General features: G+C 47.9%; 1 protein-coding gene across 4 annotated transcripts in view; it reads left to right on the top strand.

Annotated features, from left to right (window-relative positions):
- Positions 1-20,382, top strand: part of LOC139760641 (uncharacterized) — a 137,200-nt gene that overhangs the window by 64,661 nt on the left and 52,157 nt on the right. For all 4 annotated transcript variants that reach the window (XM_071684064.1, XM_071684063.1, XM_071684061.1 and 1 more), the window contains exons 11-13: positions 3,714-3,864; positions 5,748-5,828; positions 19,243-19,347. In XM_071684064.1, coding sequence (XP_071540165.1) covers positions 3,714-3,864; positions 5,748-5,828; positions 19,243-19,347 — 337 coding nt within the window. The remainder of the gene's footprint in view (positions 1-3,713; positions 3,865-5,747; positions 5,829-19,242; positions 19,348-20,382) is intronic.

The raw sequence follows: 20,382 nt of genomic DNA, 5'->3' as shown, positions 1-20,382 counted from the left end.
CCAAAATACCACTAAAACCTTAACAAAATTCGAACAGAAAGCTGCACCACAGTAACTCCCAAGACTTCATCAAAATACTACCAGATTGTTTCACCAAAATAGTCCCCCCCCCCAAAAAAAAAAGGCCAAAATACCACCAAGATTTGCACCAAAATACCATTAGAATGTCTTGGCAAAATACTACCATAAAGCCTCGCCAGACACGGGAGAGGAGGAGACCGCCAAAAATATCGTTTTTTGTGAACCTCTTGTCAAACTTGATTTCACACAGGGTTACCGACGTCTCCTCCTGGGATGAACGAATAATGGCATTGCTGGCCGGAGATGCGTCCCTCCCTGGGTTCTATATATATACCATTCCTGACTGAGTCTATTGCATTCCACGAGTTTTACATGAGTGTATGTATTTCCTTTACGTTTTTTTTTCATAGGTAGATGGATAGATAGGTAGGTAGGTAGAGAGAGAGAGAGAGAGAGAGAGAGAGAGAGAGAGAGAGCGACACTGAGGACTGAGGCAGATATTTGAAGCGGTAGGAACACAGTCTTCTCGCGACCCTCCTGGAGTCACTTTGGCCTCCCTGACCCAGAGGACCATCTGACTAGTGCTGACTGACTCTCTTGAGTGACCAGACGACCATGTTCCATGAGTGAGTCATACAGGGTTCCTCTTGACCTACTCACAGCCTGACCCTACCAGCTGACTCGCTGACATCCTGGGTCTTACCTGTTGACCAGCTGACCCCCTGGTATAACACGTGTGTAGTGAGTATACCGCAGGTGGTGAGTATACCACATGTCGTGAGTATAAGTATATCCACCAATACCTGAATATAAGACGACGTTCTACGGGAGTATATGGTACCGAGTGTGGAGCGGCGACGGAGCGCGCGACATGTCGTGTCGTGTGTTGATGCGTGTGCGACGTCACTCAGCAGACAATGCTTTGCCGATAACCCATTTCTACGGCTGTCACAGCCATGGGTTAACGCGTGCGTAGCGGCAGTAAGGACGGCTGTGAATGCATCAACCACCAACACCACCCACACGACTCGTGTTATTGTTATTAAACTGCCGATGGTATGGCCAGTGTGTTTGTGTTTGTGTGTGTGTGTGTGTGTGTGTGTGTGTGTGTGTGGGTCGCTATGTCAACTATTCCATTCAGGATTTAGGTCACAATTCATACATGCATATCAAATTCTGGGTCTACATACCACAAGCATTTTGCTTCTTTTTAAAGTAGTCAACATGGCGAAGGCGATGGTATGCCTCAGTCGTACTCATGTCGGTTGAAAATAATTTTATTAGAAAAAAAGGGAAATACTCACCGTGGATTCTCCTTGGCTCCTGAGGTTCTTGTGGACCAGAGTATTGAAAGTGTGAGGGGTCGTTGGGAGCGAGAAAGATGAAGGAATAGAAAGAATTCTCAAACCTTTGCTGGGCGAGGAAAGAAGGAGGTATCATAACAGCCAAGCCTCGTATGGTTGGTCTTCACAAAGAAATGATGGGAAGCAGCAGCCTGTCGAATGCCCTGAGGCCCAATACTTAAAGTCTGGGAAACACGAGCAGCTCAAGAACGGATGGAAAACGGTAGTTAAGGAGAGGTGACAGCAAGAGCGCTTATAAGGCGGACGGCTTTGGACTCCACTCTGGTAAAAGGAGAAGTAGAAGAACAAGCATCCCACACATGAGATCCCTCACAACCTCTTTCATTTATGGTCTGAGAAGATGGAAATTCTCCAAACAATCCTTGCAAAAGTGGACCATCAGGAATCGTATATCGCGACCTGCGCGGTAAAATCAGCCCTCTGATTCCCATAACCTCCCTTCAGGTGGGTGCGGAGGAGCGAGAGAGTCACATTGGGAACGTCCGCCTTGTGAACCACCGAGACTTGGGGGCTCCACGGGTCCCTTCAGAGGTGGAGCAGTGAGGCGTCCTGGGACTACGAGGGACGTTTTGGTACGCCAGGTGTCCGAGACGACTTGGATGTGTGTGTGTGTGTGTGTGTGTGTGTGTGTGTGTGTGTGTAGTTGTGGTAGTGTCATTTGTCGTTGTGGTAGGTACTAGTAACGATGGTCGTGGGGTTACTGATGGTAAATGTGGCCACTGACGGTGGGAGCGGCTGTGGCGGACGTCATCACGTATACAAACCTAGCCTCACCGTCTCTGTCACTACACATTACCGTCCCTCACAGCTCTCCATTGCTCGATGCCGCCATAAAACATCTGCTGCCTCCGCGACACATATCATCGATCCTGAATATTGCTCAGCGAACCAGAGGAAGCGTCAGACTTGCCCTTCCCGTAAGTCCTCAGGTGTTTAATCGACCAAGAGCAGGGAAGAACCAAGTGGAAATATATCTACAGCTTTTACCTCCTCTCCCATCTCTGTGTAGATCGTCAACGAGAGTGTCTGTGCATCACAGAACTGCTCTAGGACAGTCAGACATTTGATGGCAGGTCGAGGCATTACGCAGGGCAGTGCTGGCAGGTGTATAGGGTAGTACAGGCCACTGGTATGTAGAACATGACTGTTTCTCTATCTAACTGCTCGGATAACACGGTCAGGCTGGTGTCTTATCAAATTATCACTCATAACACATCTACCTTTACTTCAGTACATCTCTGGTCTGAGCTTGTGGCTAATTAACATACGTTGTCATACATGTAGATTCCCAAATCTAATACTGATGGATATGAGTGTTTCAGAACAACATACTTGAAAATTGGGAAAATTCCTTATACATCATCAATACGAACAGCACATGTAAGTCAATACTTGTAAACGCCTTATATGACTTCCCTTCACATACCCGTAAACACTTGCATACACCCATACATACCTATACACACACCTTCACATCTCCCTACTCAGCTATACATGCCCCATCAAACCGTGTACTTCTGCACACACTTCTTCATACCTCTCTACGCCTTTGCTGACACTTTTATGCACCTGTACACAACTTTATACACCTGCCTGTCTCCGTACATACGAGCACACAGCCCAACACACCTGTTTTTCACTTCCTAACACCTCCCTTTCACGACATGCCTCCAACACACCGTCATACTGTCACCTGAACATACTTCCCACACAAATGAGGATCTTACTACATTGATCTGACTGTATAATGACCTGACCTGACCGTGTTATACACCCTGACTGTCTATGATAATCAGAACGTTGGTGTCCTGTATGTGATCAGATGATTAATATAATGCCAATATAATCAGAGCGTTGGTGTCTTGTACATGATTAAAAACGTTGATATATACTCACATTCTAAGACCTGTCTTAATACATGAATCGGAAGGAGTCACTCACAACCAAAACACATGGACAGGTCCAGATTGCCGAACCAAAACAAGTTTATAGATCCAGGTTGCCCGACGGAAGAATAGTGAAGGTCATCATTGAAATTAAAAGAAGAGATGATGTGAAAAATAGAATGAGTGAGGATTTGAATATCACGTTTGTATCAGATGTAGCTGAGCAGAGCAAGCTGAGATGGTGTGTGTGTGTGTGTGTCAGTGTACAGAGAATGGAAGGCACGAGATATGCTAAGGAAATTTCACCTGGACCCCTGAAGGATGATGTCCATTAGGAAGTTTTAGGTTCTAGGTGGACTGAAGGCATTATAATTCCAGTTAATTCCAGGATGCCTTACACTTATAATCAGTTACCATGTACTCTCCTAACGACTCTCCTCAGGTTTCAGACGGCGTCCAAGACATGAAGGTGACGGATGACTTTCACACGTCAGGTCGTCTGATCGAACTCCAACCAACACCCTCGGCTACTGTCTTCTTCAGCAGTGACCTCCAGCGTAACCGGGGCTACTTCCTCCTGAAGTACTCCTCCTGTAAGTAGATGTTCTTCTAGTTCTACCTCTAGTAAGTAGACCCTCTTTACCTTCTGTAGGTAGATGGTCTTTATACGTGTACCTCTAATGAGTAGATGGTACTTATATATTACGTGCCTCCTGTAAGAAGGTACCTGTTAAGTGTAAGTATACCTCCTCTAAGTAGGTACTTATCAGGTATATAGGTCATGTCACAAGTATATTACCAAGTATTTACAGCTTGTCAGTAGCTATTTATCAACTACATATGTCCTGTAAGTAGGACAGTCACTAAATTTCTGCGAGGTTTCCAAAAAAAAAAAAGAAAAAAGATCGTGAAAAGTCACAAAATCAAATCAATCTTAAATCTATAAAACCTTTAGAATGCTTAAGTATAAAAATCATCCAGGTCCTTAACAAGTCCTCGAATTCTAAAAGCCTTTTTTTTTCATTTTGTCAAGAAATTATGATTCATAGAGAAAGAGAAAATATTGTAAATGTCATTTTGAAACACTTTGCCAGTGGTTCAATAAGGACATCATATGTAAAAACTTATTCAACTGCTTTTGAATCATTTCATACTGGCATTAGGCCTGTATGACCGTAGACCAAATAATATTTGATATGAACTAGGGAAAAATGAATATTATAAACTCTCCCACTTGAACTATAATATATATATATATTTTTTTTTTTTTTTTTTTTTTTTTTTTTATACTTTGTCGCTGTCTCCCGCGTTTGCGTGGTAGCGCAAGGAAACAGACGAAAGAAATGGCCCAACCCCCCCCCCCCCATACACATGTACATACACACGTCCACACACGCAAATATACATACCTACACAGCTTTCCATGGTTTACCCCAGACGCTTCACATGCCTTGCTTCAATCCACTGACAGCACGTCAACCCCTGTATACCACATGACTCCAATTCACTCTATTTCTTGCCCTCCTTTCACCCTCCTGCATGTTCAGGCCCCGATCACACAAAATCTTTTTCACTCCATCTTTCCACCTCCAATTTGGTCTCCCTCTTCTCCTCGTTCCCTCCACCTCCGACACATATATCCTCTTGGTCAATCTCTCCTCACTCATTCTCTCCATGTGCCCAAACCATTTCAAAACACCCTCTTCTGCTCTCTCAACCACGCTCTTTTTATTTCCACACATCTCTCTTACCCTTACGTTACTTACTCGCTCAAACCACCTCACACCACACATTGTCCTCAAACATCTCATTTCCAGCACATCCATCCTCCTGCGCACATCTCTATCCATAGCCCACGCCTCGCAACCATACAGCATTGTTGGTACCACTATTCCCTCAAACATACCCATTTTTGCTTTCCGAGATAATGTTCTCGACTTCCACACATTTTTCAAGGCTCCCAAAATTTTCGCCCCCTCCCCCACCCTATGATCCACTTCCGCTTCCATGGTTCCATCCGCTGACAGATCCACTCCCAGATATCTAAAACACTTCACTTCCTCCAGTTTTTCTCCATTCAAACTCACCTCCCAATTGACTTGACCCTCACCCCTACTGTACCTAATAACCTTGCTCTTATTCACATTTACTCTCAACTTTCTTCTTCCACACACTTTACCAAACTCAGTCACCAGCTTCTGCAGTTTCTCACATGAATCAGCCACCAGCGCTGTATCATCAGCGAACAACAATTGACTCACTTCCCAAGCTCTCTCATCCCCAACAGACTTCATACTTGCCCCTCTTTCCAGGACTCTTGCATATATATATATATATATATATATATATATATATATATATATATATATATATATATATATATATATATATATAATATATATATATATATATATATATATATATATATACACACACATATATATGATAATGATAATGTGTATTCTGTCCACCACAGTCAGCGAGGGCAGCTGCAACTTCAAGCTTTCCCCGTGTGGCTGGAGGTCCTCCGACCCACTGCAAGCTTGGGCTTTCCATGGTAAGTCTGGCTTCCCTGTGTGTGTGTGTGTGTGTGTGTGTGTGTGTGTGTGTGAGATTGGGGGGTGGGGAAGGGTCCAGATGGGGACAAGGCTTGCCGGTGGTCCAACTGGACGCGGATGATAAGAAGGCTCCATCATCTGGCAGTAAACACTCGATATAACAGTCTGTCGCTAAGTGTGCCTCCTCCACCACTCCAGGTGGTGAGGGAGGGAGGTGAGGCGGGAAGATCACGAATGGAGGAAGGTGACATTATAAGACCGGAGCAGGTAAGAGAAGGTATGGTGGTGGTGCGTCCTGGAGGGACACTAAGTTGCGAATGGCAGAAGTGCCCCTGTGTCCATCCTTATCGGCCTACTAATTAAAATTCTCACATACATTTAATGATTCACTTTAGAAAAATAATGATTATTGCTCCACTCTTTTACGTATATATTTCAGTTGCAATACAATTTCTCCTAAGAAAAACTTTAATATAGAATATAGGAAAACCAATCAGTTGGTATATCAACCAGTATGACCCTCCCACTTGGATCATAATGTACCTCAACTCTCTCTTCACCCGATCGTTTTCGACAATGACTCTTCCGTGTATTTCAATCCTCTCCTCGAAAGTCACGAAGGCAACGTTAACTCGAGATCTGTTTAGCTCCTGAGTGCCGGTGTTGATTGGCAGTGTCAGTCAGGAGGTATTGGAGTGTTCCATTTGTTGTTTCTCCCTCTCAGCAGGTGTTGGTATGCCCCATGCGCCTGTCTCACCACTCAACAGGAGCTGGAGTGTTCCATCCACTGATTCCTCCAGTCAACGGGGGATAGAGTGCTCCACATGGTTGCCCTGCTAGTCAACAGGTGCTGTGGTGTTGCATGTGGTAGCTCTACCACTCAACAGGCGCGTTTACACTCTTTATCCGTAGCTGTGCGGAGATACAATGTATTAGTTATTGTCATACTCCAACTGTTGGTTAACTAGTGATAGTCCCCGTGGCTGTCGCACCTACAGGGTGCCCCAGACCTCAGGAATGCCTGACCAACACCCGTCCCGTCGTCCGCCCCGCACAATCATGGTCCAAAATATTCCCACCCTCGCGAGATGGTATGTTGATCAGGCTTCCACCTACACTTACCCTGAGAGCTTAATGTTCATCATATTTACACAGAACGTTATTTATGATCTTTAGTGTCCAAAATGCCATCATAATGCCGTAGCTATTTATTCCTTAAAAGCACGAGACCCATAAAGTAATTGCAAATCATTACTTGAACCATTCGTCTCCATCTGGCCCATTACCCCGGCCTCAAATTACTCTCAAATTCTGTGATTTGCTGGAGTTACTGGCGGTGTTGCCACGCGTGTGAACCTGCAGGCACTGCTTTCCGTCCGGGGGACCACCTCTGCCTCTAGTATGGCGTCAGCTTGCTTTTTGCGGGGATATGTCAATTTTAACTCACCGTGTCTTACACCCTCGCTCTAATTTGCACAGTCACTTAATTCGCGCACTCTGTAATTCGCACACTCTGTAATTGGCATTCGCGCACATTCGCCCCCTCACTTTTTCACCTTCCTCTTAATGAAAACCTCTGCCCGTTACGAACAGCCGCTATTATGCCACCCAAAGAGTGAATCTTCATAGCAAGTCCCCTGGTCCTCAAGTCCCCTGGTCCTCACTACAGGTGAGGAGGTCTGCGCCTACGTCGTTCCCTCTGATACTTCATATCCTCCTCCCTCCTCACTACAGCTGCTTTTCTTGTTCTAGAATAGATGATTTCTTCGACATTTTGAGCTTCCATCCATCAGAGCCTTTTTTTTTCGCCTGGCTATTCAATGAATCTTGATTCGACAGTTGAACAGCCAATATATTTCTGGGAAATATTTAATTTAGTTCGGGCTTGCATATGGCTTCTTGAGGGATTAGCATTATTAAATTGAGGTGAGGACAATGTGTTCTGCTGAGGGGATGGGGTGGGGAGGGAGTGGGGCGGTGTGTTGGGGAGTGAAGGGGGTGAAATGGTGTAGTGAGAAGAGGGGAGAATGAGACTGTAGTGGGGAAAGGAGGGAGAGAGACGAAGTTTTAGGAAGGGATTGGGACGGTGTGTTTGAGAGGAGAGGGAGTGAGACGATGTGGTAGGATAGGGTGGCGGTGTGGTGGAGAGGGGGTGAGTGAGACTGTGGTGGGGAGGGGAGGAAGAGTGACGGTGAGGTGGAAGGAAGGGGGAATGTGACGTTGTGGGGAGCATGGCTGGATGGAGTGGGACGATGTGGAGAAGGAGAGAAAAGTGAGGCAGGGGTGAGCCTAGAACCACAGGATGGAGTGAGAGGGCAGGGAGGGGAGTGGACCCGTTATGGAAGGGAGGGAATCGTCCCTGAGTGGTGGCCAAGGTGGCAGGTACCCCTAGAGGGGGTTATTGGGGGAGGGGAGGTGGGGCAGGAGAGGATCACCCCTCAATCCCAGTGGGTGTGGTCAGGTCAGAGCGAGGAAGGAAGGGTGGGTGGCCGACTATGGAGCTGCTCTGTCTTAGGTCTTCACTTCCAAGACTTCCCTCGGTAGGTCCTGTGCTGGGGTTTCCTATTCTGTGTCTTCCTTTGGAGTATTAATGTGTGACTAATTACCCGTCCTGCTCGAGATTATAAACTCATTTTTTCCCTCAAATGAACGTGTGGATGTGTATGTACGTGTGTGTGTGTGTGTGTGTGTGTGTGTGTGTGTGTGTGTGTGTGTGTGTGTGTTGTTTGCCTCTGTCTATATATGTTTGCGTGTGTGTATGTGTGAGTATATGTTGTGTGTGTGTGTGTGTGTGTGTGTGTGTGTGTGTGTGTGTGTGTGTGTGTTGTTTGCCTCTGTCTATATATGTTTGCGTGTGTGTGTGTGTGTGTGTGTGTGTGTGTGTGTGTGTGTGTGTGTGTGTGTGTGTGTGTGTGGGAGGGTTAGGGGTGGGTGGAATGAGGAACAGTGGTGGGCAGGTGGGAATGGTGGTCTTCCTACAAACACTGTCCTTTTTTTCGTCTTTATAATGTTCACGGGACGCTAGCACGCAAGGTCTCTTCTTGGTATAGTAGCGTTGACACGTTTGTCACATTCCGCCGGAGGAGAGTGGTCTCTGTACTGGGAGGTGGTTTCTATGCAGGGAAAACGTGGTCTTTATACTGGGGAAGGTTGGTTTCTACGCTGGAAGATGGTCTCTGTATTGGATGAAGGTGGTTTTCTTATTGGGAGAAGTTCGTGCCTCATATTCCAAAGCCGCTACCACGGACGGTCAGGGTCGTTACTAGGTACGGTCAGGGTCGTTATTACGGACGATCAGGGTCGTTATCACGGATTAGGGTCGTTACCACGGACGGTCACCTTCTAAAACACTTAATTACTTTCTCCTATAATGATGACGTTTGCATGTTACCACTGGAGCTTGATTCCGACTGTGGAGGGTAAGGCGTGATAATGGAGGTGGAGACACGCCACACGAATCACGCCACATGTAACCATGCCGCACGAACGAAGCCGTACAAACCAAGCCACACGAACGTATGAATTGGATGTTGTTGGTCGATATTTATTTGAGCCACGGGACCCCAGTACCCGGTAGGTTATAGTAACCGGTACTTCCCCTATAACCGGTAGTTTCCCAGTCGGTTGATCCCCAGTTCCCAGTACTTCCCAGTGAACAGTGGTTCACAATACCCTGTAGTTTCCCCAGTGCTCAGCAGCTCCCAGTACCCCGGTATCCAGCCTCTGAGTGGCTCTCCTGTGTTCGAGGAAGTGTGAGGCACACCTTCCCACGCCCGGCCAAACCCGGGAGCCGCAACGTGTTGACAAGACTTATATACCCCCGTACATTGTTGGAATCCCCCGGTGTGGAGAGCAGTAGAGAGTTAGTGTTCATTTTGGATCATGTCAACTTTATGGACCAATTAATTTCGCTTGTTATCCACAGTAATTACTTGCATTATGCTAATACTCGCTTTTACCAGATTGACTGGCCCTCCTGTGGTGGTGTTGGTGGGGTGAGGGGAGCTCAGCATACAGGAACCAGGGGTCCCTGGGATCTCCACCCCACCCTAATCCCTCACCCTCGGCCCGCTCAGTGCCACAGTTACCACAGTGCCAGTATAATGGCGTTGGAGGTTGGATGGGGGCGTCACGACCCCCACTAGGCCCCAGGCCCCATTTTCATGGGTCATAACACTGATTCCCTCACATTTGAACCCACGTCTGACCACTTCATACGGGCCACAGCACTCCCATTCCCTTAACGAACTCTGTTCCTCACAATTCATTTTACAAGCTTTGTTCCTCACGATATTCATTCACTGTACGAACTGTCTTTCTCACAGTGTTTATTCACTTTCAGTTTCTGCTTTCCTCACACCATCCATTCCCTTCACAGGATCTGTTACTCACAATATTCATTTCAATTTTCGAACTCTCTTCCTCACATTGTTCACTCCCTTTATGAATTTCGTCTCCCTCGCTGTTCTTTCACTATATGGATGAAAGTTGAAGCTGGTCTTTGTAGGCGTAAGACACAGCCTTACAGCTGACCCGCGTGCAGTATGTCTCTTGCAGCAGACGCGTGTGTAATATCCCTCTCACAGCAGACCTGTGTGCGGTATTTTTCTTACGGCACATCTGTGTGCAGCAGTCCTATCACAGCAGACCTGCGTGCCGTAGTCCTTTTGCAGCAGAGTTTCTGTGCAACATTCCTCGTACAGCAGACCACTGTGCAACATTCCTCTTACTTCACACCTGTGTGCAACATTTACCTATTAAGAACGATACGAAATCCTTGCTCCATTGTTACGCTCAGTCAGGTGTGGTGTTGTAACTAGAACGCGGTGTCACAGCCCAGCCCCGGAGTGTTCCTGATGTGAAACGGAACACATCTCGGCTGCTGCTGCTGCCCAAGTGTCTCGTTCTGGGATGTTCCTTACACGACACAGCCACATCTCGGAGACCCAAGTGGTGTAACGCTCCTCACGTCTCACAACTCACGTAGGAGGAGAAGCCCTACCCTCTCCACACTCCACAGTGGCTCTGCCTTCTCCACACTCCCTTCCAGGTGGAATCACTGGTGCTGCTCCTACCATGGAGTGTATCTTCAAAAAAACAAAACAAAGAAATGATAGTTTCAGCCCATAAGCCACTGGTGATGTCTGGCAACGTGCACGCCGATAACTGCATCAGATCCCAGGGAAATGGATTTGATTTTCCCTTTAAGTCGCTTCCCATTCTCGTTGTACATTTGCGTTATTGCAGGTTTTGGCTCCTCATTTCTGATGACTTTAGCTCCAAGGCTTTTGTTCCGAGTCGGTCCATCGCCACGGGAATCCTGGTACAGCTTCACGGCCGTACACATACTACTACAAGTCACCACGACCATACAGATCTTGTCACAGCTGGTGTGTCCTGGGCTCCCGGCGTTGCGCTGGTAGCAGCTGCTGGGTTGAATAGGTTTCATGTTGGTCGTTTGCGTCAGTCGGGCGTGCTGGGCTCCTAGATGGTACCGTCCTGATGAAGGAGGGTATGATCAGTCATGAGAGGAGCAAGAGCCTAAGGTATCGGTGCCCTCATACACATCGTGAGTCAATAAGGGCCAGCATGGGTTCGAATCCTGAGAGCGGCAGTAGGCTGTTCATCTTCCCCTCAGAGATGGTCCCATAAATGGGCACGTGACGTAGGCTGGTGTGTGTGTGTGTGTGTGTGTGTGTGTGTGTGTGTGTGTGTGTGTGTGCGTGTGTGTGTGTGTGTGTGTGAATACACACCTAAAGACATGATACATATACACAGGGTTAAGGGACGGAAGCAACACGAGTGTAAAACTCTCCTCCCGTAACACACACACACCACACACACACATACACACACACACACACACACACACACACACACACTCACACACACACACACACACACACACACACACACACACACACACACACACGCACACACACACAGTAACCACACACCGTCATCCTTATATACGATAACTAAAGTTGACAATCGATATTTCCCACACAGCGAGATATTGTCCCAGTGGAGGAAATTCAGGGAAAAATACGGCAAAATAGTCTTTGTTTCCTTTATTTTGGGAGAACATGAATTAAAAAGTTGACCCCAAAATTATAAAGTAATTAAAACTCTAAACTTTTATGGGTTTTCTTTTCTCCCTCCTACTCAGCCTTTTGTTCCTTCTGCCTTATCCTCAGACCTTTGGACACCTTACCTGGTAACCCCTGGACACGTTACCTGGTAACCCTTGGACACGTTACCTGGTAACCCTTGGACACGTTACCTGGTAACCCTTGGACACGTTACCTGGTAACCCCTGGACACGTTACCTGGTAACCCTTGGACACGTTACGTGGTAACTCCTGGACACGTTACCTGGTGACCCTTGGACACGTTACCTGGTGACCCCTGGACACGTTACCTGGTGACCCCTGGACACGTTACCTGGTGACCTCTGGGAACGCGATCCTGTGACCCATCGAGACGTTTATTGGTGACTCCCTTTATCATGACAGTCATCATAGCTGTTATCATGGCAAATAGTGTAGCTCTTATCATCGTGGTTTATCATAGCTTTCATCATGGTGGGCGTCGTAGTCTTTAGTCGCTCTGTTGTGTTCAGCGGTCGTTCGTTCGTACTCTAGGGTCGAATCATCGTGCTCATGGGCCATACCGTCGTGCTCACGGGTCCTCCCGTCGTGCTCACTGGTCCTCTCGGCGTGCTCATGGGTCGTACCGTCGTGCTCATGGGCCATACGTCGTGCTCACGGGTCCTCCCGTCGTGCTCACGGGTCCTCTCGGCGTGCTCATGGGTCGTACCGTCGTGCTTACGGGTCCTCCCGATGTGCTCACGGGTCGCACCGTCGTGCTCACGGGTCGTACCGTCGTGCTACAGTTCCCCCGGTCGGACCGGACACCCAGCCAGCTGGCAATAAACCCATAAATCGGAATAAACACAATTAACGAAGAGACAGGTGCAGTTCTGGGGTAATTGTGATTAATTGCCGTCGAGAGCGACACCCGGGCAAATCGAACGACGGAACGACAGCTATATCACCATCACGACGACAGCGAGAGCAACACGGCGCCTCCCGTCCCCAGCTCCTCCCGGCATTGTTCAAGACACAACAGGTTTCGCTACCAGTTAGCTGCCACGTCAGACACATAAGAACAGGACTGGCCTGATTACCTCCCCTCTAGAAGCCATTGGTCGTTGGATGCAATAGTCCAGAGAGGGTTTCCTCTCTAGTCTCTCCCTCCTCCCTTACACCTCCCCCTCACTTTCCCTATCCAGTCCTCCTCTTGTTCGTCCTCCTCCTCCTTTACTGCCTCCCCTCCTCCTCCTCCTCTTCTTACCCAAGGTTCCATTCCCCAAACTACCCTGCACCATTCTCAAGTCTCCTCTTATCACAACACATAATCTTGTCTTTCCATCTTCCCAACTGTCTCCTTTCCTTACCCCTCTCTCCCTTCCTCCGGTCACACACTTTCTCCCTTCTCCTTAGTCTCCTTCCCTCCCCATCACCCCTCCCTCCCTCTTCCCTGGCCTGCTCCCCTACATTTCACCATCCCCTCCCATCCTCCCTCCCTTCACTCTAGCAACACCGGTGAACATTCAGACAGCAATTAAACTGTGTATAATGAGACCGCGGTTGACGCTGCATCGTTACCGTAACCGACCATAATATTGTTCGTTGTCGCGTCTGGCTTTATGAGTCGAGTCTGTGAGCAGCCAGCTGTCTGACACACACACACACACACACACACACACACACACACACACACACACACACACACACACGATACTGGAACCACACAAAACACAAACCTCTGCCGTAAATGCTCGATAAAACCTTGAAATTACACACAAGATGAGCACCTACACCACACTACGCCACACCACCTCGCTGGGGTCATCTCGCCCCGTTGCAGCCTAGGGAGGCTGAGGAGAGACCGCATCGGTCCAAAGTCCAGTGCTCCAAGTACAGTGTCCTTAGTCCTGTGCGTGTCCGTGTGCCGAGTTCTTCTTCCTCAACAGCATACGTCCGTTGATGTGAAAGTATCTCTTCACAAGGCATTATCTGCCTTCATTTCTTTAATTACCCAACATTCCACCTCTCGCAGACTGTCAGCATTCACAGCGTCGTGTCTTTTTAATCGTTTCTATTTCTCTCCATCTTTTTTTCTTCTTTTGTTCTCATTTGCGTCGTTGCGTGTTTACCTTTCGTAGGTGGTGGACCTCTGAAGACCTCAGACTCATCTCGTAAATTCCTCTGGCATCACCACGGATGCTGCCGCGTCACGATCTCCTCTAATCTCTTGGCTCACACACACACACACACACACACATACAAAAACACGCGAGTCCCACTCGAACACAGAATGAAGGTGTGTGTGTGTGTGTGTGTGTGTGTGTGTGTGTGTGTGTGTGTGTGTGTGTGTGTGTGTGTGTTTGTTTAAGGAGACAGTAAACAAGAACTTGTGGGTGGAAGTAAAGGGGGTGTTACCGGTATGATAATTGTTGATCATCTGTAATATTTTTGGTTGTTGGATCCCGTCGTTACTAGGAGAGAGAGAGAGAGAGAGAGAGAGAGAGAGAGAGAGAGAGAGAGAGAGAGAGAGAGAGAGAGAGAGAGATAGTTGTTGGAGTGGATGAGGGGGTGGCATCGTGAATGAGGCACACCCTCTTTCTATACGTTCCTGACACGAGCCACTTGAGCGAGTGTCCACACATCACCTGACATCCTGGTCGTGCACCGCTCCACACCCACACACTGCAGCCAGTTCCTTTTTGGTCCGGCCGGCCTGGAGACGAGGGCAGCGGGAGGAAGGCAAAAGGGCCCCCCCTACCCACAGCCACCGACGACCCACACAAACATCTCCTCTGACGGAACTTGCTCAACACAACAGCGTGTCGACGCTCACCTTGTGATGGGCAGCACCCGCCAGCCTCCCCTGCGAGTGGTGATGACATGTCCTGGTGATGTGCTAAACTGGATAATTGTGGGGATTCCTATGATGACTGTGGTGGTTGTGATGACTCCTATGATGATTGTGGTGGTTGTGATGATGAACGGGATGATTATAATATTTCTGTTGAATTGGATCACTGTGATGAACACGATGATGTTGGTGGTTGTGTTGACCCGGATCATGGGGTGTTACTCGGGATTTTCGGTAGATTTCTTGACCTCGGGAACTGCCCAAGTGTACCACAGGGAAGAGGTGGGAGGACCTATGTCTGTATCTGTTGTTTCGTCTGTCTGTAGCATCGAGACACACAGACACTGTCTGAACCACCAGGATCTGCAGACACTGTCTGCACCACCAGGAGCCACAGACACTGTCTGCACCATCAGGAGCCCCAGACACTGTCTGCACCATCAGGAGCCACAGACACTGTCAGCACCACCAGGAGCCACAGACACTCTCTGCACCAACAGACACTGGCCTGTTGCCTTCACTTGCCGTGTCTTGATCGGTCTGATTCAAAAACAGTGATCAATTTTTTTCATTTCTCTCATGATTTTTAGTCGTAAAGATCTTAATACAAAACCATTTGGTTATAAGAGGAGTATTTTAAAGGACGTATTCAGATGTTTTTACGAAAAATAAGTTATCTCTTGCTGCAGGTAACCTAGACAGCTGAAATCCCCAGAGGCAAGCACTATTGCAATTGGTGGAATCCCATTAATCCTTCTGTGAACTCACCAACGCGCACGGGCGGATTACCCTCTAGGCTGCAGAGGATTGCAAAAAGGGGAGGTGGTGGGCAGGCAAAGGGGGAGAAAAAGTAAAAGGTTCGAGGTGAGGTGAGGTCGGGGGCAATACAATGGGCCCGTTGTAGACAGAGAGGATGGCCCGGGAATGACAGTATAGACGGGTGGCTAGCGTCAAAAGCCATATATAGAATTCAGTCCCCAGGCATTAACCATTATAGGGAATCCGATTCTTTTTTTTCCATGCCATTTGTTGACTCCTTAACATACAGTGTGGGGGCGCCCCTCCTAAAGCTTCATCTTAAGGTTCATTAGCTCCTTGATCCTCCACCGCTCACACGCACTCTCAGCTTTCCTATATACACTCTCCTTTCACCCGCAGCCACTCGCCTCTCCTTTCTCGTAGCTCCTTCAGAACCTCGAGTGTTCTATCGCAACAGTAGAAATTTCCTTCGAGTGCCCATTAAATTGGCCGCTGACGATCCGTTTTCTATAAATACCCTATTAATGTCAAGTGCCTTCTGTAAGAGAAGAGGCATTTTAGATTCCGAATATCATATGTCCTCTGGTGAGGTTGGGACTTACGTAGTAAGTCAGTAATTCATTCTTTATCAAATTATATCATTTATTTCATTTATTCATTCATGTCTTAAAGTGCTTCTCAATTTGCCCTTAACGTTTTCAGTTGATTTATGTACATATTCTCACGTTCGTTATTCATTATCTGTATTTTACATTTTACGTAGATATTCCACCAATCTACGTTCCCAGCTGCCAGCTCCCGAGCTCACGTCGTCATCATCAAAGCTAAATAAAGCGTCGTTATGACACGCAAGTCCTGGCGCCACCTCGTGCTTCTCCTAAGGAGCCCTCTGGCAGCGGGACTAAACATTGATAGGACTTAAAGGCCCTTATTCACCCAAGGTGCGACCTTGTGATCCTCCACGGGCAAGTAACGGAAAAAGATGAATAAAATATGGCGGGGGTTTGATAATATTCAGTGTCAACATTCTTGAGACAAAAAGAAGATAGAATTATTAACATCTATTAACTGTATATCTTTTGTGTTGAAGTTATTTTCCGTAGCTCATCAATCTTGCCTTCTACGGACGAAGTTAACTCGTACGCAAGAACGTATACTGGAAAGATAATCCAAACCTTAAGTATTAACAGAATGTATGTGAAATCCTGTAAGTCCCTTGATGGGAACGGCACACCTGTGGCTCCAGGGGGAAGATAAGGTGCTGGGCTGGGCATGCTGGCTCACCGCACTGGACCTGTGGTGAGGAGGGAGCCGGGCTGGGCGGGCTGGCTCACCGCACTGGACCTGTGGTGAGGAGGGAGCCGGGCTGGGCGGGCTGGCTCACCGCACTGGACCTGTGGTGAGGAGGGAGCCGGGCTGGGCAGTCTGGCCCACCGCACTGGACCTGTGGTGAGGAGGGAGCCGGGCTGGGCGGTCTGGCTCACCGCACTGGACCTGTGGTGAGGAGGGAGCCGGGCTGGGCAGTCTGGCCCACCGCACTGGACCTGTGGTGAGGAGGGAGCCGGGCTGGGCGGGCTGGCTCACCGCACTGGTAACTGTAGTGAGAGGGGAGCCGGGCTGGGCGGGCTACATAACCGTACTGGTAACTGCGGTGAAGAAGGAGCTGGGCTGGGCCGGCTGACCCACTGTTCAGGACCTTTGGAGGAGGGAGCTGGGTTGAGCAGGTTGGCTTCTCCTCACTGGGCTTGTGCTGACGTCTCTAGTTCTTCCCGAACATGGTACAGCCCAGGTTGCACCCCAAACTCGAGCTGGCACCACGGCCACGATCCTGGGTAAGTCTTGCACCGCGAACCAGGGTGTTAGTGGTAACTTTCGGGTCATAATGAGGTTGGGGAGGAAGAGGGCCGGCCCGAGTGTTGACGCAGCTCACCAATTTCCTGATAGTGTGGCGAGCGACGTCTACTTCTTTCCCCAGCCTGTGACCCCCTTCCCCACTGCTCTCTTTCCTCGTCAGCCATAAGTGCCTCTCCATCACCACCAATTAATCTCCCTAATCATTCTCTCTCCCACCACCAATTAATCTCCCTTATCATTCTCTCTCCCCGCTAACACCATTCCTTCACCCTCAGCCCATCAGGCCATGAGCAGTGCTGGACGCGAGACGCACTCTGGCTAGCTAGCGCTCCTGCAGCCCATCACTGGCTAGCTAGCGCTCCTTCAGCCCATCACTGGCTAGCTAGCGCTCCTGCAACCCATCACTGGCTAGCTAGCGCTCCTGCAGCCCATCACTGGCTAGCTAGCGATCTTCATCAGCATAACTGATACCTGGAGGACGACCTGCCGGAGGTTTAATGTTTAGACGACGACCCACCGGAGGGTCGCTTGTGCTGTGCTGTTCAGGGTTGTCGTCACGACATTCACATCAGAACTTGTATATCTTTTCGATATTACGTATAGTCTCTCATCGCCAGGATATATATATGTGTGTATAATGTATGTGTGTATGTATGTGTGTGTGTGTGTGTGTGTGTGTGTGTGTGTGTGCGTGTGTGTGTGTGTGTGTGTGTGTGTGTGTGTGTGTGTGTGTGTGTGTGTGTGTGTGTGTATTCTTTATTTCTGATAGATGTGAGTGGTCTTCGGCGAGGCTTTCTTCAAAGGTCTCTTTCCTTTTTGCAGTCCGTATTGCAATCTGATTTCAGTGTCTCAGTTTTCCAAAATTTTTCCTCTGTGTTTCATATCTTGTCGTACACCGTCGTAGGTTAGACTGTCTAACTGTCTGAAGGGCAGAGATACCGTAGGAATTACTTTATATCTTTTAAGTCATAGTGGTAGATACTTTCCACCCTTCTCTCCTATTCTTATCTGAGGATCAGAGTTCATCCTTCTCTATCCACTCGGCGAGGGGTTGTGGGATAGGGAGGATGAGATATCCACTGACTCAGAGCCCATCCCTCACTGTTCTCAAGCCTCGGAGTTTATTTACCGACTCACAGACTCAGTATTCACTTCTTCATCATTCATCATACTCACCTTCGATTGATATTATTTTTTTTTTTTCAAGTTTTGTATGATTGATCTTTCTCCTTCCCTACCCCTCCCTCACTCTCTCTCTCTCTTAAAAGGTCAGAGGAGGGGATTCTCATGAGGACTTGCCTATTTCAAGTCTCAGATTTCATTGGAAATATCTTTCGGTCTCTCCCACATCTGCCTCTATTTCCTACGTTGTACACACTAGATCATTGTGTCTCTCTCATGCACTGAACATAAACTCCCAAATCTCTTCGTCGATACGGAAGTGAGGCTTTAGATTTCCTTCCTTTGAAGTGTAACCATGATGCCCTGAATATGATTATATAAGGCATTGGATTTCGCGAAGCAGTATCGACTTGGATATAAGATGCTAATTCCGGTAAACGCTGTAGATCAACAGTAAAAGACAAGACACAAGTCTGTTTCTATACGTTGGAGTAGACTAAGCTTTCTGCTGACCTGAAGACTTAACTGCTCGTATTTCTTTCAGTGTGAATGACTTACCAAATGCATATGAACATTAGGGTGTGGTTAAGATGTCATAAGGTCACAGCAATTTGCGACGTTATCAAGAGAATTCTGGCGTATATGTATGTATATGAAGTAATTGTTTTTGAGGTCATCTTGATTAATAAACTGGTTATGTTATTCAGTCTTGGCTGTTCTGTCTGACCCTGACAGGTTCAGAGAGTCGGATGGTGGTGGCGGAGGAGTCTGGTATGGGCCTCCAGTTACCAAGGGGATACAGGGCCGTCCTCACCTCCCCGTGGATCACCCCAACCACAGGTAAGTCCTGGTCAGAGGTCAGAACCCTTCTCACCTCCCCTTAGATTACCCATTGACAGGTTACTTGAGTTAGAAGACAGGGAGGTCCATGCCTCACTATAGTACAGGGGACAGAGTCATCCTCACCTCCTCTGGACCAGGAGTCAGGACCTTCTTCGCTTTCCCTGTGGACCTTCCCTACCACAGGCCTACACATCATCGAACCCTCGAAAGGCAGGTATGAAGATCCCAGCTGGGGCAGAGCCAACTCGAGGAGCTCTGGGTTTAAGATCAGCCAGCTGGCAGTGGGATCTCCAGACGACCAATTCATGTCATTAAGAACATTACGACCAGGTGACACTCGCACCCCTGCCTGACACATTAGGAGCAACAGCGCCATTGCCTCGCAATGGATTACCTTAATGAACGTCTAACGACTTGTTATTAGCATTAACTGTCGTGACTCACAATGAGCTCGTCATTCTCTCTATAATGAACCAGTCTGTGCTTGTGTTGATAGATCTGTCTATCAGTATCTTCATCTACAGCATCACTGATAGATGATGTCCTACATTGTTTCCCAAACATCCTGCTTAGGTACCTTACCTGGGGTTACAGAAACATTCCAAGTTTCCGACGAATGACTTTGATAGACCAGTGGTGCATGGTGGAAGTACAGCTGCTTCGTCCGCCTCGGATCGAAAGCGTATCGAAACTTCGTCAAGTTCTTAAACTCTAAGGCTGATGATGTCATTACATCATTTGAACCAGTGAAGAAACACGTTTTTAGATATATCATCAAAAACCAACTGCTTCTAACTCATTATAGAGAGACATTCTCCCTTCAGACGTTTGCAGAACTATTGGTTAATTCACAGACACGAGAGGTAGGTATCTGGTATTTGGTTCACAATGTCTTGGACTTCCGTTGAAACCTCATTCATGAACCCATGTGCAAGTCTAAACCATGAGACCTGGCCACGCACGTCTACTGTTGTGTCTGTGCAACGCTGGATTATAACGATACGATCCTTGAGTATGATGGCCTGACTTTTG

The sequence above is a fragment of the Panulirus ornatus genome, chromosome 37 (assembly GCF_036320965.1).
Source record: "Panulirus ornatus isolate Po-2019 chromosome 37, ASM3632096v1, whole genome shotgun sequence".
NCBI lineage: Eukaryota > Metazoa > Arthropoda > Malacostraca > Decapoda > Palinuridae > Panulirus > Panulirus ornatus.
Note: the sequence above shows the minus strand (reverse complement) of the source record. Positions and strands in the feature narration are given on the sequence as shown.